Genomic DNA, 25,095 nt, shown 5'->3' with positions numbered 1-25,095 from the left:
CCACGAAATTTGAAAAGTGGTACGAGGGCTGGAACGGGGTCCACTCAGCCTCGGGAGGTCAACTGAGTAGAGGTGGGTTCGATTCCCACCTCAGCCATCCTGGAAGTGGTTTTCCGTGGTTTCCCACTTCTCCTCCAGGCGAATGCCGGGATGGTACCTAACTTAAGGCCATGGCCGCTTCCTTCCCTCTTCCTTGCCTATCCCTTCCAATCTTCCCATCCCTCCACAAGGCCCCTGTTCAGCATAGCAGCTGAGGCCGCCTGGGCGAGGTACTGGTCATACTCCCCAGTTGTATCACCCGACCAAGAGTCTGAAGCTCCAGGACACTGCCCTTGAGGCGGTAGAGGTGGGATCCCTCGCTAAGTCCGAGGGAAAAACTGAACCTGGAGGGTAAACAGATGATGATGATGATGATGATGATGATGAACTGCACAAAATAATGCTATTTCGCTAGAAGCAATGATTCTGGTTGCTTTAAGATATGAAGCAGCAGGCATTTTTCTTTTTAACAACGGGGACCACAGGCCTTCAATTGCAGTCTCCTTATAATATTTTATCTTATATTTATATTATTTATTATTTATCTTATATTATCTTATATTTTATATAAAATACTGTTGGTGGTATGAATACTGTAATGTGAAGCATAAAAATATTCCTACATAAGTCGTACGGTTCGAATCCAGTTTGTCGAAAATATTTTTACCATCAGAATGTTGACCGGCACGGTAGGAGAGGCGGTGGTATACAATTTCTAATCGCTACTGGTAGAATATATACTTATAGGATCAGAAAAACAATAAAGTGTTTCATGCTTGCTAGTAAACTTGTAACAGAATAAATTATAGTTAAGAATGTTTCATCGTAACTATTGCCAGCATACCAGCAATAGAAATGTTAATGCTATACGGAGAAGAGTATTATGCATACAGTACGACATATCGCAAACTTGGTTATGTTATAAACGAATACGGAATCAAGTAATACATCTCCAAATAATACATCATCAGTGGTCTGTCTGCTGGATCCAAGGTTTGTGAGATTGATCCGGGCCGAGGGCGATGGATTTTAATAGGAGATAGATCCTGAGCATGCTTGGAATTTGTTTACTTGAAATTCACATAAATGTTGATTTTCTGAAGAAAGGAATACCGTAGGCCTATTGCTGAAAGACCAGGATTTTAATATTTCAATGTTCCCTTGTGTTCCGTAAGACAATACAGACATCAAAAGACACGTATTAGGCCCACAGTACTTGTTTATGGTAAAGCATGACAGAGAAATAAGATACCGGTATAAAAGTGCGTTCCAAGAAATTGTAGACGGCAATAGGTAAAATTATATGACACAACACTTCGTACAAATGTAAACAATTTATTTATCAGTAAAGCTAATATCCCTCCGAATTTGTTCTTTATTCACTACGTACGATAGCATTAATTCGCCACAAACAGCTGATATTATTACAAAAATGTCGGTCATTGAATTACTTGGCTCTGATTGGCCAATTCCAATCGACCATGCCTTCGACTATTCCTTCAGTGCAGCCAACGTTAGCGCCAACGACAGCTCGCCCGTTTAAACTAAACGAGTGTCAGAAATTGGTGGAGAAAATGGACGCAAGTTTAAACTAGGTACTAAAGTTAAACTGGTTTAATTTATGCCAGGTTTAACTCGATTTGGAGAAAATGGCCCTTAGACATACATCAGAACTCCTCTTTTTGTGAGAAATTTGGAATCTTCTTTACACAGTTTTCCACAAATGTTCCCCGTTTTTCTAAATTCAGCTGTAAACGGTTGGTAGAATCTATCCAGAAACACTGCGGCGGAATTCTTCGAGTTTCTTCTTACTGCATGCAACAACCAGATCCCAATTTAACAAGAAGGTATTGCAGTAGTAATAATACGTCTTCATCATCATTTCATCCTCATCACGACGCTCAGGTCGCCTGGGGGTGTCAAATCAAAAAAACCCCTGCATTTGGCGAGCTGAATTTGTCCTCGGACACTCCCGGCACTAAAAGCCATACGCGATTTCATTTCATAATAATCATAATACCACTGGACTGAACCAGGATTGAACCTGCCATTGGGCTCAAAAAAAAAAAAAAAAAACAAAACGTTGAACCACTTAACTCAGCAATGACAAAGTAACTGCAGTCTTTATATAATGATACGTTTTGAGTGATGTTACACTTGCTTTAGCTGCCAGCAACTGCACAAGTACTCTGTTGTGGGAGTGACTTAAAAAACACAGTTGGGGTATAAGCAGACATACTGATGTCACTGAAAGTGTGTAGAGTCTACGATTCCATATGATCAGCTGGGTAATGTACCTCATTGTTTCCATATCTGCTTATCCAGGTAATTCTTGTGCCCATTTGGCAAACTTCTCTTATACTTCAGAGCATACCTCTGAGTTCTACCCAGTTATTTGCTCCTCTCGGAGCAAACCTTTTGGAAATCTAGGTTCCTTCCCATCTTCATCCTGTGATGTTTGCTTTCAGATTTTGTAATAATAAAGTTTGGTATGGAGTGCTTTTATATTCAGGAAATCTTGAAATGTAAAAAAGGACAAATTTTGGGTTCAACCCATACGAGTTACTATTCTTAGCGATATAAGAATTTTCCATAATGTCCATATTAGCAAGGGGCTGATGATCTTTGATGTTAGGCCCCTTTGAACAACAAGCATCATCATCATCATCATCATCAAGCATATTAGCAATGTATATGGGTATATTTATCAAGGAATTAATTTATTTTTTATTACAATTGGCTTTACGTCGCACCGACACAGATAGGTCTTATGGCGGCGATGAGATAGGAAAGGTCTAGGAGTGGGAAGGAAGCAGCCGTGGCCTTAATTAAGGTATAGCCCCAGCATTTGCCTGGTGTGAAAATGGGAAACCATGGAAAACCATCTTCAGGGCTGCCAACAGTGGAGTTCGAACCCACTATCTCCCGGATGCAAGCTCACAGCTACGCTTTCCTAACCACATGGCCAACTCGCCTGGTAAGAAATTAATTAGTGGTGGTGGTAATAATAATAATAATAATAATAATAATAATGTGTGTTTTGATAATAATATTTGCTAATTTTTATCAAATTTGGTATACAGAACATTTTATTTACCTCCTTGTACCTAACACATGTACATAACTCAATTAAATACTCTTTTCTTTTTGAACAGTAATTCTCACCTTCTTCTTTATAGGTGTATGTGTTCTGTTGCTGGATGAAGTGGATAATTTATGTCCTAAGCAAGCTCATAAAGAATCAAATTCCCACATTGCCAGAGCAGTTGCTCAGTTATTAGATTTACTGGAGCAGGCAGATGAGGTACATGGCTTGGTAATTGTTGCAACTACCAGCAGGCCATACGCTCTTGATCCTGCTATTCGTAGGCCTGGGCGCTTGGAGAAAGAGGTAAGTGTCGGCTACCTTTGCGTACTGCATTGATTTCAGATCTCATTTGTAAATTTTATTCAAGTTTCACATTGCATTATGACATACTACATACCATAGTTATTTCATTAGATCCCGTTATGTCTTTGTAAGCTTCTAGGTGTTTGTGTTTTACCACTTATTAACTTCTGAATGGCATTCCTAAATCAATTTTTTTTGGCATAATGAATGTGCTATGTATGAAATTTCCAATATTGACACTTATGTTCATCTTGTCAACTGTAAATTATAATTGAGAGATGACAGTGTTCTTCAAAATCTGTTGAATACCTGATCTTATTTCTTCCAATCTCAATCTTGGCTTCCATTTTTACACTTAATGCACCAACTATAAATCATCCTGTTCTGTTTTCATGTTCAGCTGTTCACTCTTTTTCCAGGAGTGTGAGTACCATCCATTCAAATTAAATAATGGTACCTAGCCTTTCTGTACTCGATAATAGTACCCGTTATGTTTTGAACATGCTGCATCTGGTCAAAATCTGGGTTCCATTGATGGTCAAAGAGTGTGTAGCATGCTGAATTTCAGTGCAGTTTCATCTCCACTGCCCTAATTCTTTGTGTTTTGTTTGATGATGTGATAGCTTAGTATCACATGCTAGTCATAGGTTATGATTCACAGGTTATGATTTTTTGTCAGCCTATGGAGGTGTATGTAGGCAATTCCCATGATGATTGTTATCAGATTCCCATTGATTTAATTATCTACAAGACCTAGGACCTAGGGGGATGTTTTCATTCCCCTTCCCAAAGGGAAGGGGCGGGCCACCTAGAAGGTAACGCCTTCTCTCTGGTCAGGGTCTACAAGAACTGATGATGACTCCAAGAGAGTCAGAACCGGTCTTCACTTAATAAACTTTAAATATTTTACATTGTGTTGACCGAGCTCGATAGCTGCAGTCGCTTAAGTGCGGCCAGTATTCGGGAGATAGTAGGTTCGAACCCCACTGTCGGCAGCCCTGAAGATGGTTTTCCGTGGTTTCCCATTTTCACACCAGGCAAATGCTGGGGCTGTACCTCAGTTAAGGGCACGGCCGCTTCCTTCCCACTCCTAGCCCTTCCCTGTACCATCGTCGCCATAAGACCTATCTGTGTCGGTGCGACGTTAAGCAAAAAAAAAATAATGGTGGAACATCCCTCAAACTCTATTATATCACATGCTAGTGTTAAAACTGTTATAATTCTGTTAAATTTTTAAGTGTTGCATCTCATCTTCTTTATTATCATGGTTCTTATAAGGTTCTGATAGTTTAGATTCAGCTTCCTTATGTCCATAATGAAAAATTAGCAAAATACTTGAAAGAAGTGACCTCTTCTAGTATTCTCTGATGTATGAAGATCTTTGCAACCGAGCTCGGTAGCTGCAGTCGCTTAAGTGCGACCAGTATCCAGTAATTGGGAGATAGTGTGTTCGAATCCCACTGTCAACAGCCCTGAAGATGGTTTTCTGTGATTTCCCATTTTCACACCAAGTAAATGCTGGGCCTGTACCTTAATTAAGGCCATGGCCAGTTCCTTCCGACTTCTAGCCTTTTCCTCCCCCTTTGTTGCCATAAGACCTGTCTGTGTTGGGTGATGAAACCTCGCACACTCACTCCATTTAGTGCTATGTTAGCCAGCAAAGTGATCCCTTGCTCATGCTCTAGCAAAACGCATCCATGTAGTGTTCTAATCTGCTTCCTCACTCTTTAGGTAAACCTTTAGAGAATTCACAGCCTTCCAGACCAACTTAGGAGCTGTCGGATTGATATGAGAGACAATGCACTCGATCATGAATGCTGAGCAATACAACTGAGGATGTTATTAAGTTGACCACATGACATTTCAGTATCTGCAGACCATCTTAGACTTCCTTCAAAGGAGGAATCAGCTTCAAACTAAGCCAACAGGTTGCACAAGTTGATTGCCTAGTTTACTTAGGATCTTGGAAAAAAATAGTTAAGAACACCTTTTTCATATACCCAAAATTAAATACAAAAGATAATGTATACATGAATACGTTTTGTTGTTGGGTATCAGAAGAAAAATAGTATAGGGTAGTTGAGTAAAGCACATAAATGAAAAATGTTTACCTGGGCTACAGTTTAATGGAGAAAGGTTACTGGCTTATAAATTTAACTTCTATGTGCAAAATATGCACTAGTAAATAACTTAACTGATGTTTCACTGTATTATTACTCATGCACTATCCTTGTTAACGAGCACCACATCAAGTGATCCTGGCCCATGTCATCTACCATGTTCTGAGTAATGTGTTGTTGCCACGTCTGTTTATTTGCTTGTTTGATTATGTGGCTGTTAACCAGAAATCTAAATGGCTACACAGATTACAAACAACAGTTTTAATAAACACTGCCATAAGCTCTTGTATGACTAAAATATTGCAAAACTCGCTCAGTGTGGAGAAGATATTCAAATGTCAGTATGCTGTAGTATCATTGCTGTTGGAGAACGAGACAAATGAACGTAGCTTATTGGTGCGGTGAGGAGAAACTCTACTGATATTGTCAGTTGTTGTTGCCAAAGGCATGCCAGTCGTTAACGAGGATATTATAATACAAACGTATTGGTGAATTCTTCATCTATATTCTGTATTTGACATGTGTTGTTTAGGTATATGATTCTTATTATTATTACAACTTCCCCCATGCGGAGACTGCCACAAGGACAAAGTATGTCGGCTATACAGTATTTTGTCTTCTAAGTAACTGTTGACTTTGCTAGTGTGCCAGGTAGAAGATTCACCAAAAGGCTCAGGAATAGATTTGCAATACAGTTCATCAGATGTTATATAGATGATTGCGGAGTATGGTCACTGAACCTCGTATTGCGGCGATAGCGATGTCGTGAAGTCGTGTCCGGCTGAGACCGAGAGAATCCCATAGCTGTACAAGAAATTTAGGGATTGTGCCTCGAGCTCCGATCATGAGTCCATGGACGGAAATATAGTCTAGGTGATATTTATCTTTATAGTAGTTTACAGTTGGCTGGTAAATTGACTTCTTTTCGGCGTCCACCTCTTCGGCCTGGCCAACGTGCGACTCGAAGCGTATTGTGGGATCTAAGATTATTCTGTTGGATAGACTGCTCAGAAAGAGGTTAACATGGGTGCTGATAATTGTGTTGGTTAGTTGCCAGTGTTGCTACCACCACCATTATGTTGTATATTCCCTGCTTGTTATATATTTCTTTCTAATTTTCAAATTGCAGATCTATATTGGTGTTCCAAGTGAATGTCAACGGAGAGAGATCCTGAACATTGTAGTGAAACCTTTGTTTGGGGAAGATTCATCTTCTGGAGTTGATGAAATATGCAGTAAGGTTGCCTCACTGACTCCTGGCTATGTTGGAGCTGACCTTTCCCTACTGTGTCAGCATGTTGCACAGAGAAGAGTCCTACTGAAGGTACTTGTGGCTTTTGTTCCATATGTGTCAGTCTGTTTAACATTACCTCAACATTTCTTGACCGAGTGAGTTGGCTGTGGGGTTAGGGCCATGCAGCTGTGAGCTTGCATCCAGGAGATAGTGGGTTTGAACCCCACTGTCGGCAGCCCTGAAGATGGTTTTCCATGGTTTCCCATTTTCACACCAGGCAAATGCAAGGGCTATACCTTAATTAAGGCCATGGCTGGTTTCTTCCCACTCCTAGGCCTTTTCTATCCCATAATTGTCATAAGACCGCCTATCGGTGTCAGTGCGATGTAAAGCCAATTGTAAAAAAAATAAAAAAAATTCTGTAACCAATGATGATTATTCATTTTCAACTGAAATTTAAAGTTAACTAATTCCTTTGTTGTTTGGGAGAATTAATTAAAAGGAGGCCACTTAATTGATTAGTACTAACTTACAGAATTAACATGAATTACATCAATAGTCCATCTACATAAATACAGTTAAATGAAGTAGGAGTGGTCCACCTATTCAGTTCACATATAGAATGAAATGACTATGTTTTTTTCGTAGAGTATCCATTGATACTAGTTTAGACCTCAGAATGTGAGGTCATCCTCAGCCATTGCATGTAAGCCATGATTGATACAAATAACTGAAGCAAAAACACATCTAAAATATAAGAAGAAAGCACTTTAAACTCTTGAGATTTTTGTCATAATTTATGAATATATTCATTAAAAGATTGCCCAAGCATTTGTTGTTTAATGGATTCTTATATGAGTATAAATACATTAATGAAATGTCGTATGGCTTTTAGTGCCGGGATATCCCAGGACGGATTCGGCTCGCCAAGTGCAGGTCTTTCAATTTGATGCCTGTAGGCGACCTGCGCGTCGTGATGAGGATGAAATGATGATGAAGACAACACATGCACCCAGCCCTCGGGCCATGGGAATTAACCAATTAAGGTTAAAATCTCCGACCCAGCCGGGAATCGAACCCGGGACCCTCTGAACCGAAGGCCAATACGCTAACTGTTCAGCCTACGAGAAATACGTTAATCAGCTGGTTAAAGAGATGTTGAAATGTGACTTGTTATAACAGTTGAATCTCTTACAAGTAAAATGTTTAACAATAAGTAAAATACCAAAGACTAACACTAAAGCTGCGTTTACACTAGTGAAACTCCCTCGCGAAAGTCGCTCGGGGGAAACTTACTCGCTTCGAGTGAAATCTCGTACTACCCAAAACAGATGATATAGATGTTGATTCCCATAGGGAATCTGAAATATTTGTCCTGAATGAGCAAATTTATAATACCAATATAAATGGTCCGTTATTGGACATTATAAATTTTCCAGCTAGCTCATTCTTGGTTGCCAGCGTTTCGCCCTCGTGTGCTAGGGTGGGCTCATCAGTTGGTACCTAGCATACCTACCAATACGCTGGCTAGTGCATACCGTGGAGGCCACTGCGTAGGCTAACTGGAGCCACCGGCAGTGCCAATGCACTAAGAGACTTTGTCTCATCACTAAAAATTGATGCCTTCTTGGCCATCAGATGATATAGATGTTGATTCCCATAGGGAATCTGAAATATTTGTCCTGAATGAGCAAATTTATAATACCAATATAAATGGTCCGTTATTGGACATTATAAATTTTCCAGCTAGCTCATTCTTGGTTGCCAGCGTTTCGCCCTCGTGTGCTAGGGTGGGCTCATCAGTTGGTACCTAGCACACCTACCAATACGCTGGCTAGTGCATACCGTGGAGGCCACTGCGTAGGCTAACTGGAGCCACCGGCAGTGCCAATGCACTAAGAGACTTTGTCTCATCACTAAAAATTGATGCCTGCTTGGCCATCAGATGATATAGATGTTGATTCCCATAGGGAATCTGAAATATTTGTCCTGAATGAGCAAATTTATAATACCAATATAAATGGTCCGTTATTGGACATTATAAATTTTCCAGCTAGCTCATTCTTGGTTGCCAGCGTTTCGCCCTCGTGTGCTAGGGTGGGCTCATCAGTTGGTACCTAGCACACCTACCAATACGCTGGCTAGTGCATACCGTGGAGGCCACTGCGTAGGCTAACTGGAGCCACCGGCAGTGCCAATGCACTAAGAGACTTTGTCTCATCACTAAAAATTGATGCCTGCTTGGCCATCAGATGATATAGATGTTGATTCCCATAGGGAATCTGAAATATTTGTCCTGAATGAGCAAATTTATAATACCAATATAAATGGTCCGTTATTGGACATTATAAATTTTCCAGCTAGCTCATTCTTGGTTGCCAGCGTTTCGCCCTCGTGTGCTAGGGTGGGCTCATCAGTTGGTACCTAGCACACCTACCAATACGCTGGCTAGTGCATACCGTGGAGGCCACTGCGTAGGCTAACTGGAGCCACCGGCAGTGCCAATGCACTAAGAGACTTTGTCTCATCACTAAAAATTGATGCCTGCTTGGCCATCAGATGATATAGATGTTGATTCCCATAGGGAATCTGAAATATTTATCCTGAATGAGCAAATTTATAATACCAATATAAATGGTCCGTTATTGGACCCTAGCACACGAGGGCGAAACGCTGGCAACCAAGAATGAGCTAGCTGGAAAATTTATAATGTCCAATAACGGACCATTTATATTGGTATTATAAATTTGCTCATTCAGGACAAATATTTCAGATTCCGTATGGGAATCAACATCTATATCATCTGATGGCCAAGCAGGCATCAATGTTTAGTGATGAGACAAAGTCTCTTAGTGCATTGGCACTGCCGGTGGCTCCAGTTAGACTACGCAGTGGCCTCCACGGTATGCACTAGCCAGCGTATTGGTAGGTGTGCTAGGTACCAACTGATGAGCCCACCCTAGCACATGAGGGCGAAACGCTGGCAACCAAGAATGAGCTAGCTGGAAAATTTATAATGTCCAAGAACGGACCATTTATATTGGTATTATAAATTTGCTCATTCAGGACAAATATTTCAGATTCCCTATGGGAATCAACATCTATATCATCTGATGGCCAAGCAGGCATCAATTTTTAGTGATGAGACAAAGTCTCTTAGTGCATTGGCACTGCCGGTGGCTCCAGTTAGCCTACGCAGTGGCCTCCACGGTATGCACTAGCCAGCGTATTGGTAGGTGTGCTAGGTACCAACTGATGAGCCCACCCTAGCACACGAGGGCGAAACGCTGGCAACCAAGAATGAGCTAGCTGGAAAATTTATAACGTCCAATAACGGACCATTTATATTGGTATTATAAATTTGCCCATTCAGGACAAATATTTCAGATTCCCTATGGGAATCAACATCTATATCATCTGATGGCCAAGCAGGCATCAATTTTTAGTGATGAGACAAAGTCTCTTAGTGCATTGGCACTGCCGGTGGCTCCAGTTAGCCTACGCAGTGGCCTCCACGGTATGCACTAGCCAGCGTATTGGTAGGTGTGCTAGGTACCAACTGATGAGCCCACCCTAGCACACGAGGGCGAAACGCTGGCAACCAAGAATGAGCTAGCTGGAAAATTTATAATGTCCAATAACGGACCATTTATATTGGTATTATAAATTTACTCATTCAGGACAAATATTTCAGATTCCCTATGGGAATCAACATCTATATCATCTGATGGCCAAGCAGGCATCAATTTTTAGTGATGAGACAAAGTCTCTTAGTGCATTGGCACTGCCGGTGGCTCCAGTTAGCCTACGCAGTGGCCTCCACGGTATGCACTAGCCAGCGTATAGGTAGGTGTGCTAGGTACCAACTGATGAGCCCACCCTAGCACACGAGGGCGAAACGCTGGCAACCAAGAATGAGCTCGCTGGAAAATTTATAATGTCCAATAACGGACCATTTATATTGGTATTACTACCCAAAACAGAGCGCAATTCAGAGCGAAAAATAGCGTGAGTAGGGCGAGCCGCCTTCGACAAGCCTGAACGCTTCTCTTCTTGTTTTGCAGCCAACATAGAAACTTGTTTTGTCCCTCCAGCCGCTGCAGCCGCGTTTTGCATCATATCAATGTAATTTTTGATCAAGAAAGGGAAGAAGAAAACTCGGTGCCCTCGACGATGGTGGAGCAAACAATTATTCCTTGGAAGAAGCCAAAATGGAAAAGCCTTATGAGAGAAATAGTACAGGAACCCATTGATGATACAATTAAGAACTTCGTCCGCATGAGAACCCAAGATTTTGAACAACTCGTTTCACTGATCAGTCAAAAAGTTGAAAAACAAGACACAACATTCAGAGAAGCAGTAACAGTGAGAGAAAGATTGGCTGTCACACTGCTTTTCTTAGCAACTGGTGATTCGTACACAAGTTTGCAGTATTTATTTATAATATCGAAGTGCACAGTATAAAAAATCGTCCCAGAAGTTTGAGATGCGTTGATTGAAACACTTCAGGATTATGTGAAGGTAAGGGTAATAACGAATCATATTTAAAACAGTAAATCGACTCGGTATTATATATGTATTTTAAAAAAGTCAAATGAACAAATAGGAATGATAATAATTAAAAATAGCACAATATTAATTCAATTTAGAAATACATTTCGTATCCAAACCGCACCCATTCAAAAAATAGCGTTTGACATATTTGCTAACTGTTGTGGATCAATACAAAAAAATGGGTGAAAATGTAAAATAAAGATAAAATAATGGAAGAAAAAATAAATCACAAACCAAGTAAAATTAGTCAGAAGCGGAATAGCCCATCTAAATATGACGAATCCAAATGTTCAGGGCTTTCTTCTGAATGTGGTGTTGTCTGCCCACTAGTGGAAGTTTTTCGCAGTGACCCAAGAATGCTTCAAAATAGGTACCGGTAGGTTCAAAAAGGTAATGAAATGACACAATTTTGCATTATAAACCAATAGTAATAGCTTACCTGATCCAGTGACTCCGCTCTTATTTTCTTACGATCTTTCACTTCGATATGATCCCAGCAGCGCTTTCATCTTTGCTTTCACTGTAGAGATAGGAAAGTTTAGTTGAGAACTTTCCTTCCACGCATCTTCTCTTTTATTGCGATAGAAATAGTTTTCGTTTTTCGGATTCTGCATAAAATCTCTATTTTTGTAGAGCTCGATGAGCTGCAAGCACTGTTCTTGATTCATCCCTCGCGCAACTATGGGAAGCACGTTTACACTGAGAGAAATTCGATGAGGGAAACCCTTTGATGCGCGGACAAAAACCGACTGACCTCCGGCTCGCAGCGAGGGCCCTCACTCCGCAATTACTCAGTAGTGTAAACGCAGCTTAAGGTACAATACATCTAAAAATATGATGAAACGCTTTAAGAAAGTTGAGTTTTTTTTGTTTTTTTCGATTATCATTATTGGCAGTGAAACATTATCTTTCTATTCATTGCTTCCTTGTTCTTGTCTAGTAAAGTTGATCAGCTGATTAGCGCACTAGCAAAGATATGGTATGTCCTAATAGAAGTCAGGTTCTTTGATGAATGAAGAATAAGGTTTTTTTTTTTTACATACTTATTGGCTGGCTGATGGGGACATCTACAACCTACATTGACGGACAGGTGGACTGTTAAAAAACTTATTATTGTCAAATGGATTGAGAATGTAGTAGATGTCCCTTGATTCACATCATCTTATATATCTATTGACTACGGGAGCTTGCACCTCATTTAACTGTGGATTTATTGTCAAAATGGATCAACCGAGCTCGATAGCTGCAGTCGCTTAAGTGCGGCCAGTATCCAGTATTCGGGAGATAGTAGGTTCGAACCCCACTGTCGGCAGCCCTGAAAATGTTTTTCCGTGGTTTCCCATTTTCACACCAGGCAAATGCTGGGGCTGTACATTAATTAAGGCCACGGCCGATTCCTTCTCACTCATAGCCCTTTCCTGTCCCGCTGTCGCCATAAGACCTATCTGTGTCGTTGCGACATAAAAAAAAAAAAAAAAAAAAAAGGGATCAAAATGGAATATTTTACTGAACCGTATCCTGTCATGGTCCAATTGAGATAAATTAACCCTGTGGATATATTTGAAGTAATTGCTGAGGATCGAATAAGAGAGTGCTGGGTGACCGTGAGTCTAAACTTGTCAACCCCTTAGCAAGTGGTGTGCTGTGTTTCCGTTTATGAGAACCGTGGCAAAGGCCCGATATTTACTGGTGTAGACCCCGTCGAAGGCTTGGGTACATAAGGAGGTGAGAGAGAAAGCGAAGAGCCAGGGAGAGACATAGCGAGAGATTTTGTTCGGGGAAGTACCGACCAACAACAGGTTGGACACAAATATGAGAAATCCAGGTCTGGAATCACCTGAATATGATCCCATAATTCAGCCGGAGAATTATTTCCTGCAAATACACAAGGATGATAATTCCTGTTTATATTTATGGAGTATAATAAGCCGTTAAAACTAAGTAACTGTGCCTGTTTTGTTTATTCGTAACTTATTTGAAATATCCATTGCAGGGTAGCTCGCCTCTCACAAAGGGAAGTTTGTTTATCAGTGGAAGAACTATTGGGAGTGTCAGTCCCTAGAGACTACAAAAGGAAAGCATGGGTGAAGCCTGGTGTCCAATTTAGGGCCAGTCCCAAACAAGTGTTCTTAGTGTATGTTCATGTCAGACTAGTTGGGAGTTAATGTAATTCAGCCACTATATTCAAATCGATCATTTGTTGTGTGTTTTTTAAGAGTAGTTCACTTGTGTCATGCGAACACCTATGAATTAGCGATGTCATTATCATTCATGTGAACTGGAGGGCATTGCAACTCAGGGGCAGGAGAAGATCTAGCCTCTAGTCAGGATGTGTATGAGTAGCATTAGTGCACATATTTCAGCTAGCAGCCACCGTTGAAGTTAGCGACAGTCAGTGCGTATCTTCTATGACAACATTATAGACAAAGCCAGATCATATCAATGATAGAAAGAGTTAGTAAATCTTTGTTTAAGCTCACCCAAGCAACATTTAAATAATTGAACACAGGTTTCTGCTGTGAAATTATTTTAGTGCGGCAAGGTACGGTAAACGGCTGTGAAGGATTTGATTGAATGCAGGAAAAATCCCTTAATTAGGTACTATTGTATAGCTGGACTAATGTCACGATAGTGGATATTGTAAATTGTATCCGTACCTTGGTTACGACAATTGTATTCTTGTACAGACAAAGCGGTGAATGAATTGAGCCTAACCATCATTTCGAGTTGGAGGCACCTACCAAGAGGACGAACCAGAAGGCAGGAAACCATGGATCCACGAGGATCGAACGAGTAATCTTCTAGCCCAGCAGCAGCACCGCTGTCATGTGCTCAATACACCCACAGAGCGGCCCCTAGGGCGTCGCAATGGCATCTGGGGAAACACAAATAAGTTGAACTGCTTATATGCACGGAATGTAGTGATCAGATTCGTATTAAGGCCATTTTGTGTTTCTAATATAGTAATTGTAATGTAAGCCCGAGAGGCATTTATTTTTCCTTTAATTTTTCTGTGTTAATTAGTTTGGGGCTGAAGGCACACTCTACCTGAATTTTATTAATGCTATTTAGATTTGGATATGAGGGATATGTCCGATTGTATTTGTTGTGTGTATTGTAAGAATAGTTTCACTTGTGTAATGCAAACACCTATGAATTAGTACCAGGCAAGTTGGCCGTGCGGTGAGAGGTGCGCAGCTGTGAGCTTGCATCCGGAAGATAGTGGGTTCGAATCCCACTGTCGGCAGCCCTGAAGATGGTTTTCCGTGGTTTCCCATTTTCACACCAGGCACATGCTGGGGCTGTACCTTACTTAAGGCCACGGTCTCTTCCTTCCAACTTCTAGGTCTTTCCTGTCCCATTGTCGCCATAAGACCTATCTCTGTCGGTGCGACGTAAAGCCACTAGAAAAAAAAAACAATTAGCAATGTCAATATCGTCAATGTGAATTGGAGGGCATTGCACCTCAGAGACTCGACTGGGGTCTCAGAGGCAGGAGAAGTTCTAGCCTCTAGTCAGGATGTGCATGAGTAGCATTACTGCATGTTTTTTTTTTCAACTAGCAGCCAGTGCAGAGCAGTAATTATCTTAAACCATTGAAGTTAGTGAGGGTCATTTACAGAGAGTGGCCGGTAGAATCTCAACCGTGTGTAGATTTCGAACCTGGGAATGTATGATATGAGGCTGAGATGAGGCATGAATAGTGTACCAGCCATGATGAGCCAGGAATAATGAGAATAGGCGAAGATGTGCCATGAATATTTGAGTGAGATTTAAATGTTGCCTGAGGATTGAAATATATGTGACTGACAGGGTCTGCGAGTATGTACCCAGACGGAGTTTGGAAAGAATAATTTAACAAGACCAAAGGGCTGTGAAAGTTGTCTGCTTGAGATGACCTCTTGCAGGTAGCTTAGAATTTTGTGAGGCAAAGGAGTGGCCCGTGAATGAACGTGTGTTGTACGCACAGCACTGTTAATCCCAGGGTGACGTATGAAATGCGGTGATGGCCTGACCGTGAAACAAAGTTTGCTTTCTTTCCCCTCTGCAGCTAGCTGATTATATGTTTTGGTAACATGTAACCTGGGGTACGCCCGTGTGTTCAGACACAGCCTGATACTACTAGAGCCTTGCAGACTGTGAGAGTGATGCCCGCTTACTCCTATTCATCTAGTGTAAATATTTGTGCATTTTCTTTTCCAGGAATGGTTTACTTGTGTTTATTAATATTTTGGTGTCCAGTGTGTTTGTGTTACGTTGCTGTATGGTTGTTTTGCTAAGGGAATTGAACCCCGTTGGCTATAGTTGGGTTGTGAGGTTTCACACCCCTGTTCTTTGCCCACGGTTCAGTTACCGTGATTAGAATCTGTGACTTTTTGGAGAGGAAAATTTAGAACCAGTCCCAAACAAGTGTTCTTAGTGTATGTTTGTGACTGACTAGTTTTGAGTTAATGTAATTACATAGAGTGGCCAAAAGTCATGGGAAGACACTGAACGTGATGTTAATAACAAGTTGCTGCTCCGCGAGCCCTCAAAACAGCAGAAAAACAGCAAGGCGTCGACTCTACAAGGTGTTGGGATCGTTCTTGCGGGATGTGGACCCACACATCTTGCACTGCTACCCACAGTTGGTCTTGTGTAATTGGTGCAGGATTTATGGAGCGTACACCAGCATCGACATCATCCCATAAATGCTCGATTGGATTAAGATCGGGGGATCTGGAGGGCCAACCCATGGTTGTAACTTCACTGGAGTGCTCCTCCAATCACCTGCTTGTCACCACAGAGCGGTGATATGGCGCATTGTTCTGTTGAAACGTGGCATCTCCATCAGGGTACTCTAGGGCCAGAAATGGATGCAGATGGTCTGAAGGAATGTCCACATAATGTGCACCTGTCAGCGCTCCCTGCAGCTGGACAATGGTTCCTAATTGCAACGATGAGAACGCTGCCCAGACCAGAACTGAGCCACCTCCCACCTGAACATGACCTTGTTGACACGCACGATCCACAGCTTCATGGGACGTACGCCACACTCTCACGCGCCCATCAGCTCGATACAACTGGTTCAGGGATTCATCGCACCATACCACATGCTGCCACTGTTCCATGGTCCTTTGCCAATCCATGCACTTCATTGAGCTCTGTGTTGAAGTGTCAGCAAAGTGACACGAGTTGGTGGTTGTCTGCTGGTGAGACCAATGCGGTGTAGTTGCCTCCTTACAATCCTGGTAAAAATGGGTTCCTGACTCCCAACATTCAACTGGGCAGTGATCTGGCTCACAGTAGCTCGTCGAGCGCCCATTATGGTTCTGCGGACTTGGCATGATGTCCATTCGTTAAACACCTGTGGTTTTCCTGTGCGGCGGTTTACGTGGGTGGTAAACATTCTTTCTGCGATATTGAAGATCTACCCTCGATGCTGTTAACCGTGGAAACCTGAATTTGCGTGTAATTTCCGCAATGCTATGACCCATGCGCCATGCGCCGAGGATAATCCCACATACGAAGTCGATTTCACTTGCGATATATTGTCATCTTCACGACAGTGGTGTTTGTGACAGACTGCTCAGCTATGCCGCAGCTAGCTACAACGCTCAGGGATTATACACGGCGCATTTGCTAATGGGACACCCCCTTCCTTGACTTTCGGCCACTCAGTGTATTTTGCGTTTAAATATAAGGCACGCAGGTAGTTTATGGCCAATGGCCAACATCAATGTACAATGTAACTGTTCTTTCCTGGAAATTTCAGTTAGGACAGTTGCCGCTCCCTTCTCAGAAACGGTAGTTTTCATGGCATATCCAAATACACAAGGGCTTAATCAGCATTGCCGATCTGTGAGAGGAGATACAAGTATTGCTGCCTCGACCTTATCACATGCTTGTGTAACTCTGTAACTGTAGTGGAACAGTCTTTAGTCAGTATTTCACACAAAGACATTTTCCACTGCAGTGACAGGTTATTATGCCTCATAATTAGAGTCACCCCACTGCGACTTCCCTTGAATAAGTTTCCCGGAATATCTTGGGTTCGCACAATTTCTTATGCTTTTATTTGTAACATTATATGGGAAAGACCACAGTCATTATTTCACATATCTCCCACCCATTGCAGTAATGCTTTCTCAACACCTGGGAACTTGCCCTGTTTTGGATCATGGAATGCATGCCTGGATGAACTAGTGTTTTGTAGACATGCTATAGGCTTTTGGGCTTATGCCGTGTCAAGAAAGTAAGGTGAAATTCTTTACATTTCTTAGAGAACTGTGCTCTGCGTCATCAGAAGAAAATCTGACTGTCCACAAGAAAGGCTTCTTAAACAATGAACTTTTGAATTTAGACATTATAATAGAAGTGGAAATGGTACGTTCATTCATCACCAGATGGCTCCCCGGATGCGGTACAGTGCTAGCGTTCGAAGCGGAAGCTGACTGAATCGTCATAATCAGTCTAAGAGGGTCACATAACATGTGTACGTAACATATGACATAGACACAAGCCTGAAATGAAACATCTAGCGATGAGGAACGTACGAATTTGGAAAACACCGAGATGAAATAACAATAGTGAAGGGACTGGGAAGAGAACTAGCTATGTAAATCCTTAATGGCTGGCAACCAGGTATTATTTAATTGATAGCCAGTGTCCCTGTTGAAATTGTTAGGATTTTTACGTATTTCCACAGCTTCCCGTATAATTCATCGGACCATACCACACACTGCCACTGTTCTATGGTCCATTGCCAATGTTTATGGGCCCATGCACCTCGTTGAGCTCTGTGTTGAGGTGTCAGCAAAGGGACACGAGTTGGTTGTCTGCTGGTGAAACCTATGCTGTGCTGTTGCCTCCTTACAGTCCTGGTAGAAATGGGTTCCTGACTCCCAACATTCAACTGGGCAGTGCTCTGGGTCACAGTTGCCAGTCGAGTGCCCAGCGTGGTTCTGCGGGATTATACGTTAGATTAGACGTTATAATAGAAGTGGAAATGGTACGTTCGTCACCAGATGGCTCCCCGGACGCGGTACAGTGCTAGCGTTCGAAGCCGAAGCTGACAGAACCATCAGAATCAGTCTAAGGGGGTCACATAACATGTGTACATAACATATGACATAGACACAAGCCTGGAATGAAACATCTGGCGATGAGGAACGCATGAATTTGGAAAACACCGAGATTTCCTTCTGATGACGCAGAGCACAGTTCTCTGCGAGACGTAAATAATTTCACCTTATTTTCTTGACATGGCATAAGCCCAAAAGCCTATATCATGTTTACAAGTACAGGCCATGAAAGCATCAATGGCAACATAGTGTTTTGAAGTTTCACATATTGCTTTCTCAATTTCCTCATTTGTCTTTTGTGAGCAGAAACTCTCAGACCTCTGGTTTGTTACCATTTTCTTCTGCGAATTTCAGCACTTTTAGCTCAAATGAAGCCATACAACCGTTAACTTTCCCCTCAACAAATATTTACTAACAGGATCCACAGTGGTTCAGTTCAGACTGCATTAACCCTTTCTGTTTGTTACTGCAGACCTGCATTCCTATGGCAAGCCCGTGAATTGGATGTCTGGCTCTTAATTGCTGCAAAAATTTATCTGAATATTTTGATGAAAAACTAGGGATGTGGTTTACATGCGATTAGTGTAAGTACATTATGTGTTGTGACCTTATATGAATAAAATATTAAATAACTAGCATGTTTATTTTGATATTTAATGTTGGTTATTCTTAGATGCTTGTTTACCTTCTGTACTATTATAATGCGGCATATAAGAAGCCCTTAGAGATTTCGACAATTTAGAGACTTCATAAATTTCTTATTCATTAAGGTAGTTATAAGAAAAAAGTTTTAAAATATCATAACTTCTTCATAGCATTATGTGGGTTAAGTAACCAAGAATACAGCTCATGTGTAAGCTCGAGTAGTGTGCTTGAGTTCAGTGACAAGGGATGCTAATAACAGATACAACTAGTTTACAAATACAATTCGTTAATGAACATTGAAATTATCCTTGAATTCCAGTATATTAGTGTTAGCTACTGAATGCATGATTCGAAGCAGTGTATCGATTCATTCAAGTGTCCGAGTGAATCGATTCACAGGAATGGCGAGCTCACGGCACACGATTCAGCTTGCTCGCAGCGGACAGTGCTGAGTGGTGCACTCACTGAACGTTAACGGGAAGCCGAGCTTCCGCTGCAGCGAGACAGTGAATCACGGCACATCGAAAGAATCGTGAACAAGCACGGCTCAGTGAGACACAAGATACACACGGCTCCTTATCATCACACTTGACACTGGCGGAGAGCCGAGCTTCCGCTGCAGTGAGATATACAGTGAGCCATGGCACACCGAAAGAATCGTACGCATTCGTAGATCAGTGAGACACACACACACACGGTTCATTATCGGTACACTGGATATTGGCGGGGAGCCGAACTTCCTCTGAAGCAATACATACAGAGCTATGGTACACTGAAAGAATCATATGCTATAATGGACTCTCGAGCTCAGCTCATTTGAAAATAATACCCACTTGCATTCACTGTCCTCTTCTTACAGGGAGGTTTAAATAATAGATGGATTTATTTGCAGTGTTGAAAAGGTAGTCAAAACATAATTCTGAAGTAGCTACTAAGTAGGTAGGCTATTAGATTATACTATTTATTAGTTTAATGAATATTAGTATTATAACTTTAGTTGACATTTGACAATTAAACTCGACTCTAACCTGCCCTATGACTATGAGTCATGCTCATGACCACTCCAAAAGTACCTATTTTATATTGGGAAGAACGGCTTAGTATTCTCTCAGTTCGTATGTCACATCGTTGCACAAGACTTCAATAATATGTGGACAGTAAGTGAGCCGACTGACACACTAACTTAACCAATAGTATGTTGAATCAGAAAACCAGCGGGCTACTTTACATCTCAGGTAGCCTATACAAAATATGACAATTTAAAAAATCCTCAGTTGATAGAAAAAATACATATTTTCAAAAATGACTGAGCGAGTTGGACGTGCGGATAGTATTGCGTAGCTGTGCGCTTGCATTTGGGGGATGGTGGGTTCGAATCCCACCGTCGGCAGCCGTTAAGATAGTTTTCCGTAGTTCCCCATTTTCACACCAGGAAATGCTGGGACTGTACCTTAATTAAGGCCATGGCTGCTAACTTCCTAATCCTAGACCTTTCCCATCCTGCGTCGCCGGAAACCTTCGATGTATTAGAGTGACTAGCATTTTTTTTCTAAGAAAGGAGTTCATAGTATGAAGACCAGATGGCAACAGCGAGCACTGAATGCTGTTGCTGCTGTCTTACCAGTACATACTACACAGATGCAGAAGGAGCGGCGACTAATGTGCCGTGAATCGGATCACTGTATCGGTTTAGTAACATGAACGGAATCAAATCGATTCAGTAAAATGAATCTAATGTCCCATCACTATAGTATATGCACTAACCCTCATATTATGCATTTGCACATGCAATTACAGAGTGAGTTGGCCGTACGGTTAAGGTCGCGCAGCCGTGAGCGTGCATTTGGGACATAGTGGGTTTGAATCTCACTGTTGGCAGATTTGAAAATGATTTCCCATGGTTTCCCTTATTCACACTAGGCAAATGCTGGGTCTGTACCTTAATTAAGGCCATGGCCGCTTTCTTCCCTCTCCTAGCCCTTTCCTATGCCATCGTCGCCATAGACCCATCTGTATCAGTGCGACGTAAAGCAAAATTGTAAAAATATGATGGAATTTGCTATTTTATTTTGCTGAAGGTCAAGATTATACTTGAAGGCTGATAAAACATTTAAGTACTCCTTATGTAGCTGTGATAACATGCAGCTTCCACCCTTTATCAAGCAATGTTATGATTTGTGTTCAACTTTTATCTGTTTTTCTTTCTTCTTTTTCCCCTCCAGAGAGATGTTCATGCGTATGATATGAATAATTGGTTAGAAGATTTTATGAAAGCTGTTGCCACTGTTCGTCCTTCTGTACTTCGTGGTGGTGTTGGAATTATTACTGTTGAACCACAGAGTATGCAGGATATTGGTGGACTGGACAGTGTGAAGCAAACTCTGGAGACAGCTGTTACTTGGCCACTCTTATATCCCAAAGCATTTGAAAGACTTGGACTGCCACAACCTCGAGGTATGTTACTGTTGGTGGATGTATAGTAGAATAAACTTTGTGTAGTTTGTGATGAATGTAGTACTTTTTAATTTGCCCATTGGTACAAGATCTAACCAGCATTTGGGTTAGTGCTTTAGCACACACAATATATTACAGTTACAAGTGTGTGTAATTAGTAATTTTTACATTTTTACATATTTACACATGAGCATATAATTACATCTATACGTCCAATTAATAGAATTTTAATTGGTTGAAAAAAAATGTTTATACGCTTGAGCACAAACAACAAAATATTATGTGGTACAATATAGTAAAAGTAACAAAATGACCAACTATATATCCTGTTAATTGGGTGCACTATTAACATGACCAGATTTTTGCATGATTATTATTTTATATGAATGTCATAATAAATCTCAAGTTAGGCATAGATATCAAGGATAATTTAATAAAAAACCACCTATTCAATACTTTCCACGTTTAATGTGGTTATTATCTACATGATTTTATGTAGACTTATTTGGTCAGGTACATGTTTCACCCATTATTTTGGGCATCTTCAGCCTGTAAACAACCTTTAGGTCAAGGTTTGGGACCTTTTTAACCAATATAAACATACCAATATATACACTATATACAACATATACATTATATACAATATATACAAACATAAGTCAATACAGTAAAGTTTTTTGGTCCTAATCTATCTAATATGGAAAATGTCCAAAACTAAAATGGATCTTCTTTTCGGTGAAGAGGATTGCATATCGGGGTTTATGTGACCCCTATATCCTTGATATCTATGCCTAACGTCATCTTCAATACGGAACAATAACGAGAGTTGTTACTTGTAAATCTCAAGTGCCCGATTGAAAAATAAACTTTTCCACTTATGTAGCCAGATCTCCTTAAACCATGACTTCAAACACATTGCATACCTGCCAACTTTCCCGATTTTCGACAGTTTTCCCGCCTCCCGATTGTTCTATTATTTCTCCCGATTTTAGCTTATTTTTGGTGAACTTCAAACATTTGTTTTCAAATCCCGCCATTTCAGCATTTTTACGCCAGTGGCCGGAAGTCCATCGGTAATTGGCCGCTTCCAAATGAAATATAGACGTCTGTTAATGCGAGAAATGTGCGTGAAAGTGCGATGTTTATTGAAACCTGTATATCGCGACGCGTATACCGATTGTCAATCTCTCGTTCTCGCGTGCTATGTTTGTGTTTGCTCACTGTTCACATCAGTCTAGTTGATTCTAGAGATTCGTCGCTAGATATGGAGTCTTTTTTAGTAATTTAGGGACAGAAATTCAATGATAACGACTTTGGACTTTTCTAGAGATTTAGGAGCCATTTGGAGACAATTCTGACTACTATTAACTTATCTCAATATAAATAAGAGTTTTGTCTGTACATTGCTCAGCATTTAAAAGGAATGGTATATCTGTACCGGTCGTGCCCACAATAACAAGGGGAAATGCACGTTTTTAATTTTCCGTAATTTCTGTATGTATGTATGTATGTATGTATGTATGTATGTATGTATGTATGTATGTATGTACGCTCATCACGAGAAAACGGCTGAAGAGAATTTAATGAAAATCGGTATATAAAGTCGGGGAATACGTCGCCACAATCTAGGCCATAAGTAATGTTATTCACGGTGAGTGAAATGGTAGTTAGGGGAAGGGTTAAAATTTAATTTTCAAATATTTGTTATTATTGGCACTATCGATAAATACTACATAACTAAGTTATATATTATTAAATTTCCTATCATTTATGTCCTGTACATTGTTACCGTACCTACTATGATAACAGATATTCATGAATTTGGACTTTTGTTGTAAATCCATATCAACACCGAACCACGAGAAAATGGGTGAACAGAATTTAATGAAAATCGGTATGTAAAGTCGGGGAATAAGGAACTACAGTCTATGCTGTAAATAATTTTATTCACCTTGTTGTAAATGGTAGTTTAGGAGAAGGTGCCAAAAATTTAATTTTTAATTACCTGTCTTATCGGTCATATCAAAAGTACTACATAACAAAAGTTATAGAGAATACAATTTTTTATTATTTATGTCTTATTCAGTTTTACCGTTCCGACTATAATAATATTGGTGGTGATGGTGATTAAATTATTATAAGAATGAGAAAAAAGTCATGAAGGAACGTCGCTTGAATAATAACACAAGAGGGAGTCGTGAAAGAAAGGACGACTCACTTTACATTATATGCTCTAATATCACAAAGTCGGAAGAAAACTAAATGTGAAGGCCTACAATATAGAAAGTTCATAAAATTGATCAACAATGACATTACATTGACCATTGTTTGTTGTGATGTCCTTTGTGTATTCTGCTGCCATTTATCTCTGATAGATGGGATTACTGCTGCATATCTAATATAACAGCCTGCCTGAATATTTGCGGGGAGTAGCTGGGAAGTTAAATCTCTCTCTTCTTTACCATGCCATTGCTCTGGTTCATAAATTTTCTGAATCTACAGGCACATAACACACTGGATCATCATAGTATTCCAGCTAATAATAATAATAATAATAATAATAATAATAATAATAATAATAATAATAATAATAATAATAATAATAATAATAATAATAATAATCGTGTGGCCTCAGCTACCGTGTGCAGACATTTCAATTTGACGCCATCTGGCTGTCTGCTCGTCAATTTTGACGTTCCGATTTACTCTAGGCCCACTAGATGGCAGACCGAGTAAACCGAAACTCCATTGGGTGTCTATGGCTATTCAATCCCTACCCTGAGGCAGTGATTGGATTGAGCAGTGTGCACACTTAAACGGAATAATTACACAGGAGTGTTCAGGGTTGTCTGCGGCCTGGTCATTCTAGCTCTGGAATTTTGAACTGTTAGATCGACACCGTAGTACTTTTCGTTAAAAGTGAGAAAATGTGCTGTTTTTTATTTTATTGAATATTTCATATGAAACATTGCCTTTAATCGCGATGTTCGTACTGACGTCATTGTAATGACCTGTGCTGACTTCAGTTGGGAAGACTATGACAGTCTTTCTGAGAATTCCGTAGCGAAGCACGGGTACATCAGCTAGTTATTTTATACAAATAGCATTGCCCTTCGCATAATCGTGCAGGCGCTTGATGCAATATATTAATCTATGCATTTGCGAAGTAGTGGCATCTAAGTGCATGACTAATTGATACGTGTGGGGCATGAGTTCACACTATTTTCGGAAGGCTTATTAGAGACCGATCATCTCACTCACATATCTGCTGTGAGGGAATAAAGATTTGTAATTTTTAGCCTTGTAGCCTCGTATAGCATAAGTCAGGCTTTGAGATATTAAGTGTTATAAATAAGAATAAGCTGTTTTGACCAATTGCATCTCCTGATTTCTCCTGATTTTTCCTGATTTTCATAGCAAGATCTCCTGATTTTTGGTTTTGTAGAGTTGGCAGGTATGACATTGGGACATTGATATGCTTGGAATTAAGGGCTGCTCTTCACTTGTTAACAATATTCCCACCATCACTAGATGTGGAAGTTGGGCATAATGTGTTTTCCTCCAGTGCAGAGTGTCTGCAAAGTCATCCTCTAG

At 40.6% G+C, this 25,095-nt stretch overlaps 1 protein-coding gene across 3 annotated transcripts in view; it reads left to right on the top strand.

Annotated features, from left to right (window-relative positions):
• The window catches only part of LOC136864694 (ATPase family gene 2 protein homolog B), a 265,266-nt gene that overhangs the window by 70,451 nt on the left and 169,720 nt on the right, over window positions 1-25,095 (top strand). For all 3 annotated transcript variants that reach the window (XM_067142014.2, XM_067142013.2, XM_067142015.2), the window contains exons 3-5: window positions 3,219-3,430; window positions 6,680-6,874; window positions 21,270-21,501. In XM_067142014.2, coding sequence (XP_066998115.2) covers window positions 3,219-3,430; window positions 6,680-6,874; window positions 21,270-21,501 — 639 coding nt within the window. The remainder of the gene's footprint in view (window positions 1-3,218; window positions 3,431-6,679; window positions 6,875-21,269; window positions 21,502-25,095) is intronic.

The sequence above is a fragment of the Anabrus simplex genome, chromosome 2, assembly GCF_040414725.1.
Source record: "Anabrus simplex isolate iqAnaSimp1 chromosome 2, ASM4041472v1, whole genome shotgun sequence".
NCBI lineage: Eukaryota > Metazoa > Arthropoda > Insecta > Orthoptera > Tettigoniidae > Anabrus > Anabrus simplex.
Note: the sequence above shows the minus strand (reverse complement) of the source record. Positions and strands in the feature narration are given on the sequence as shown.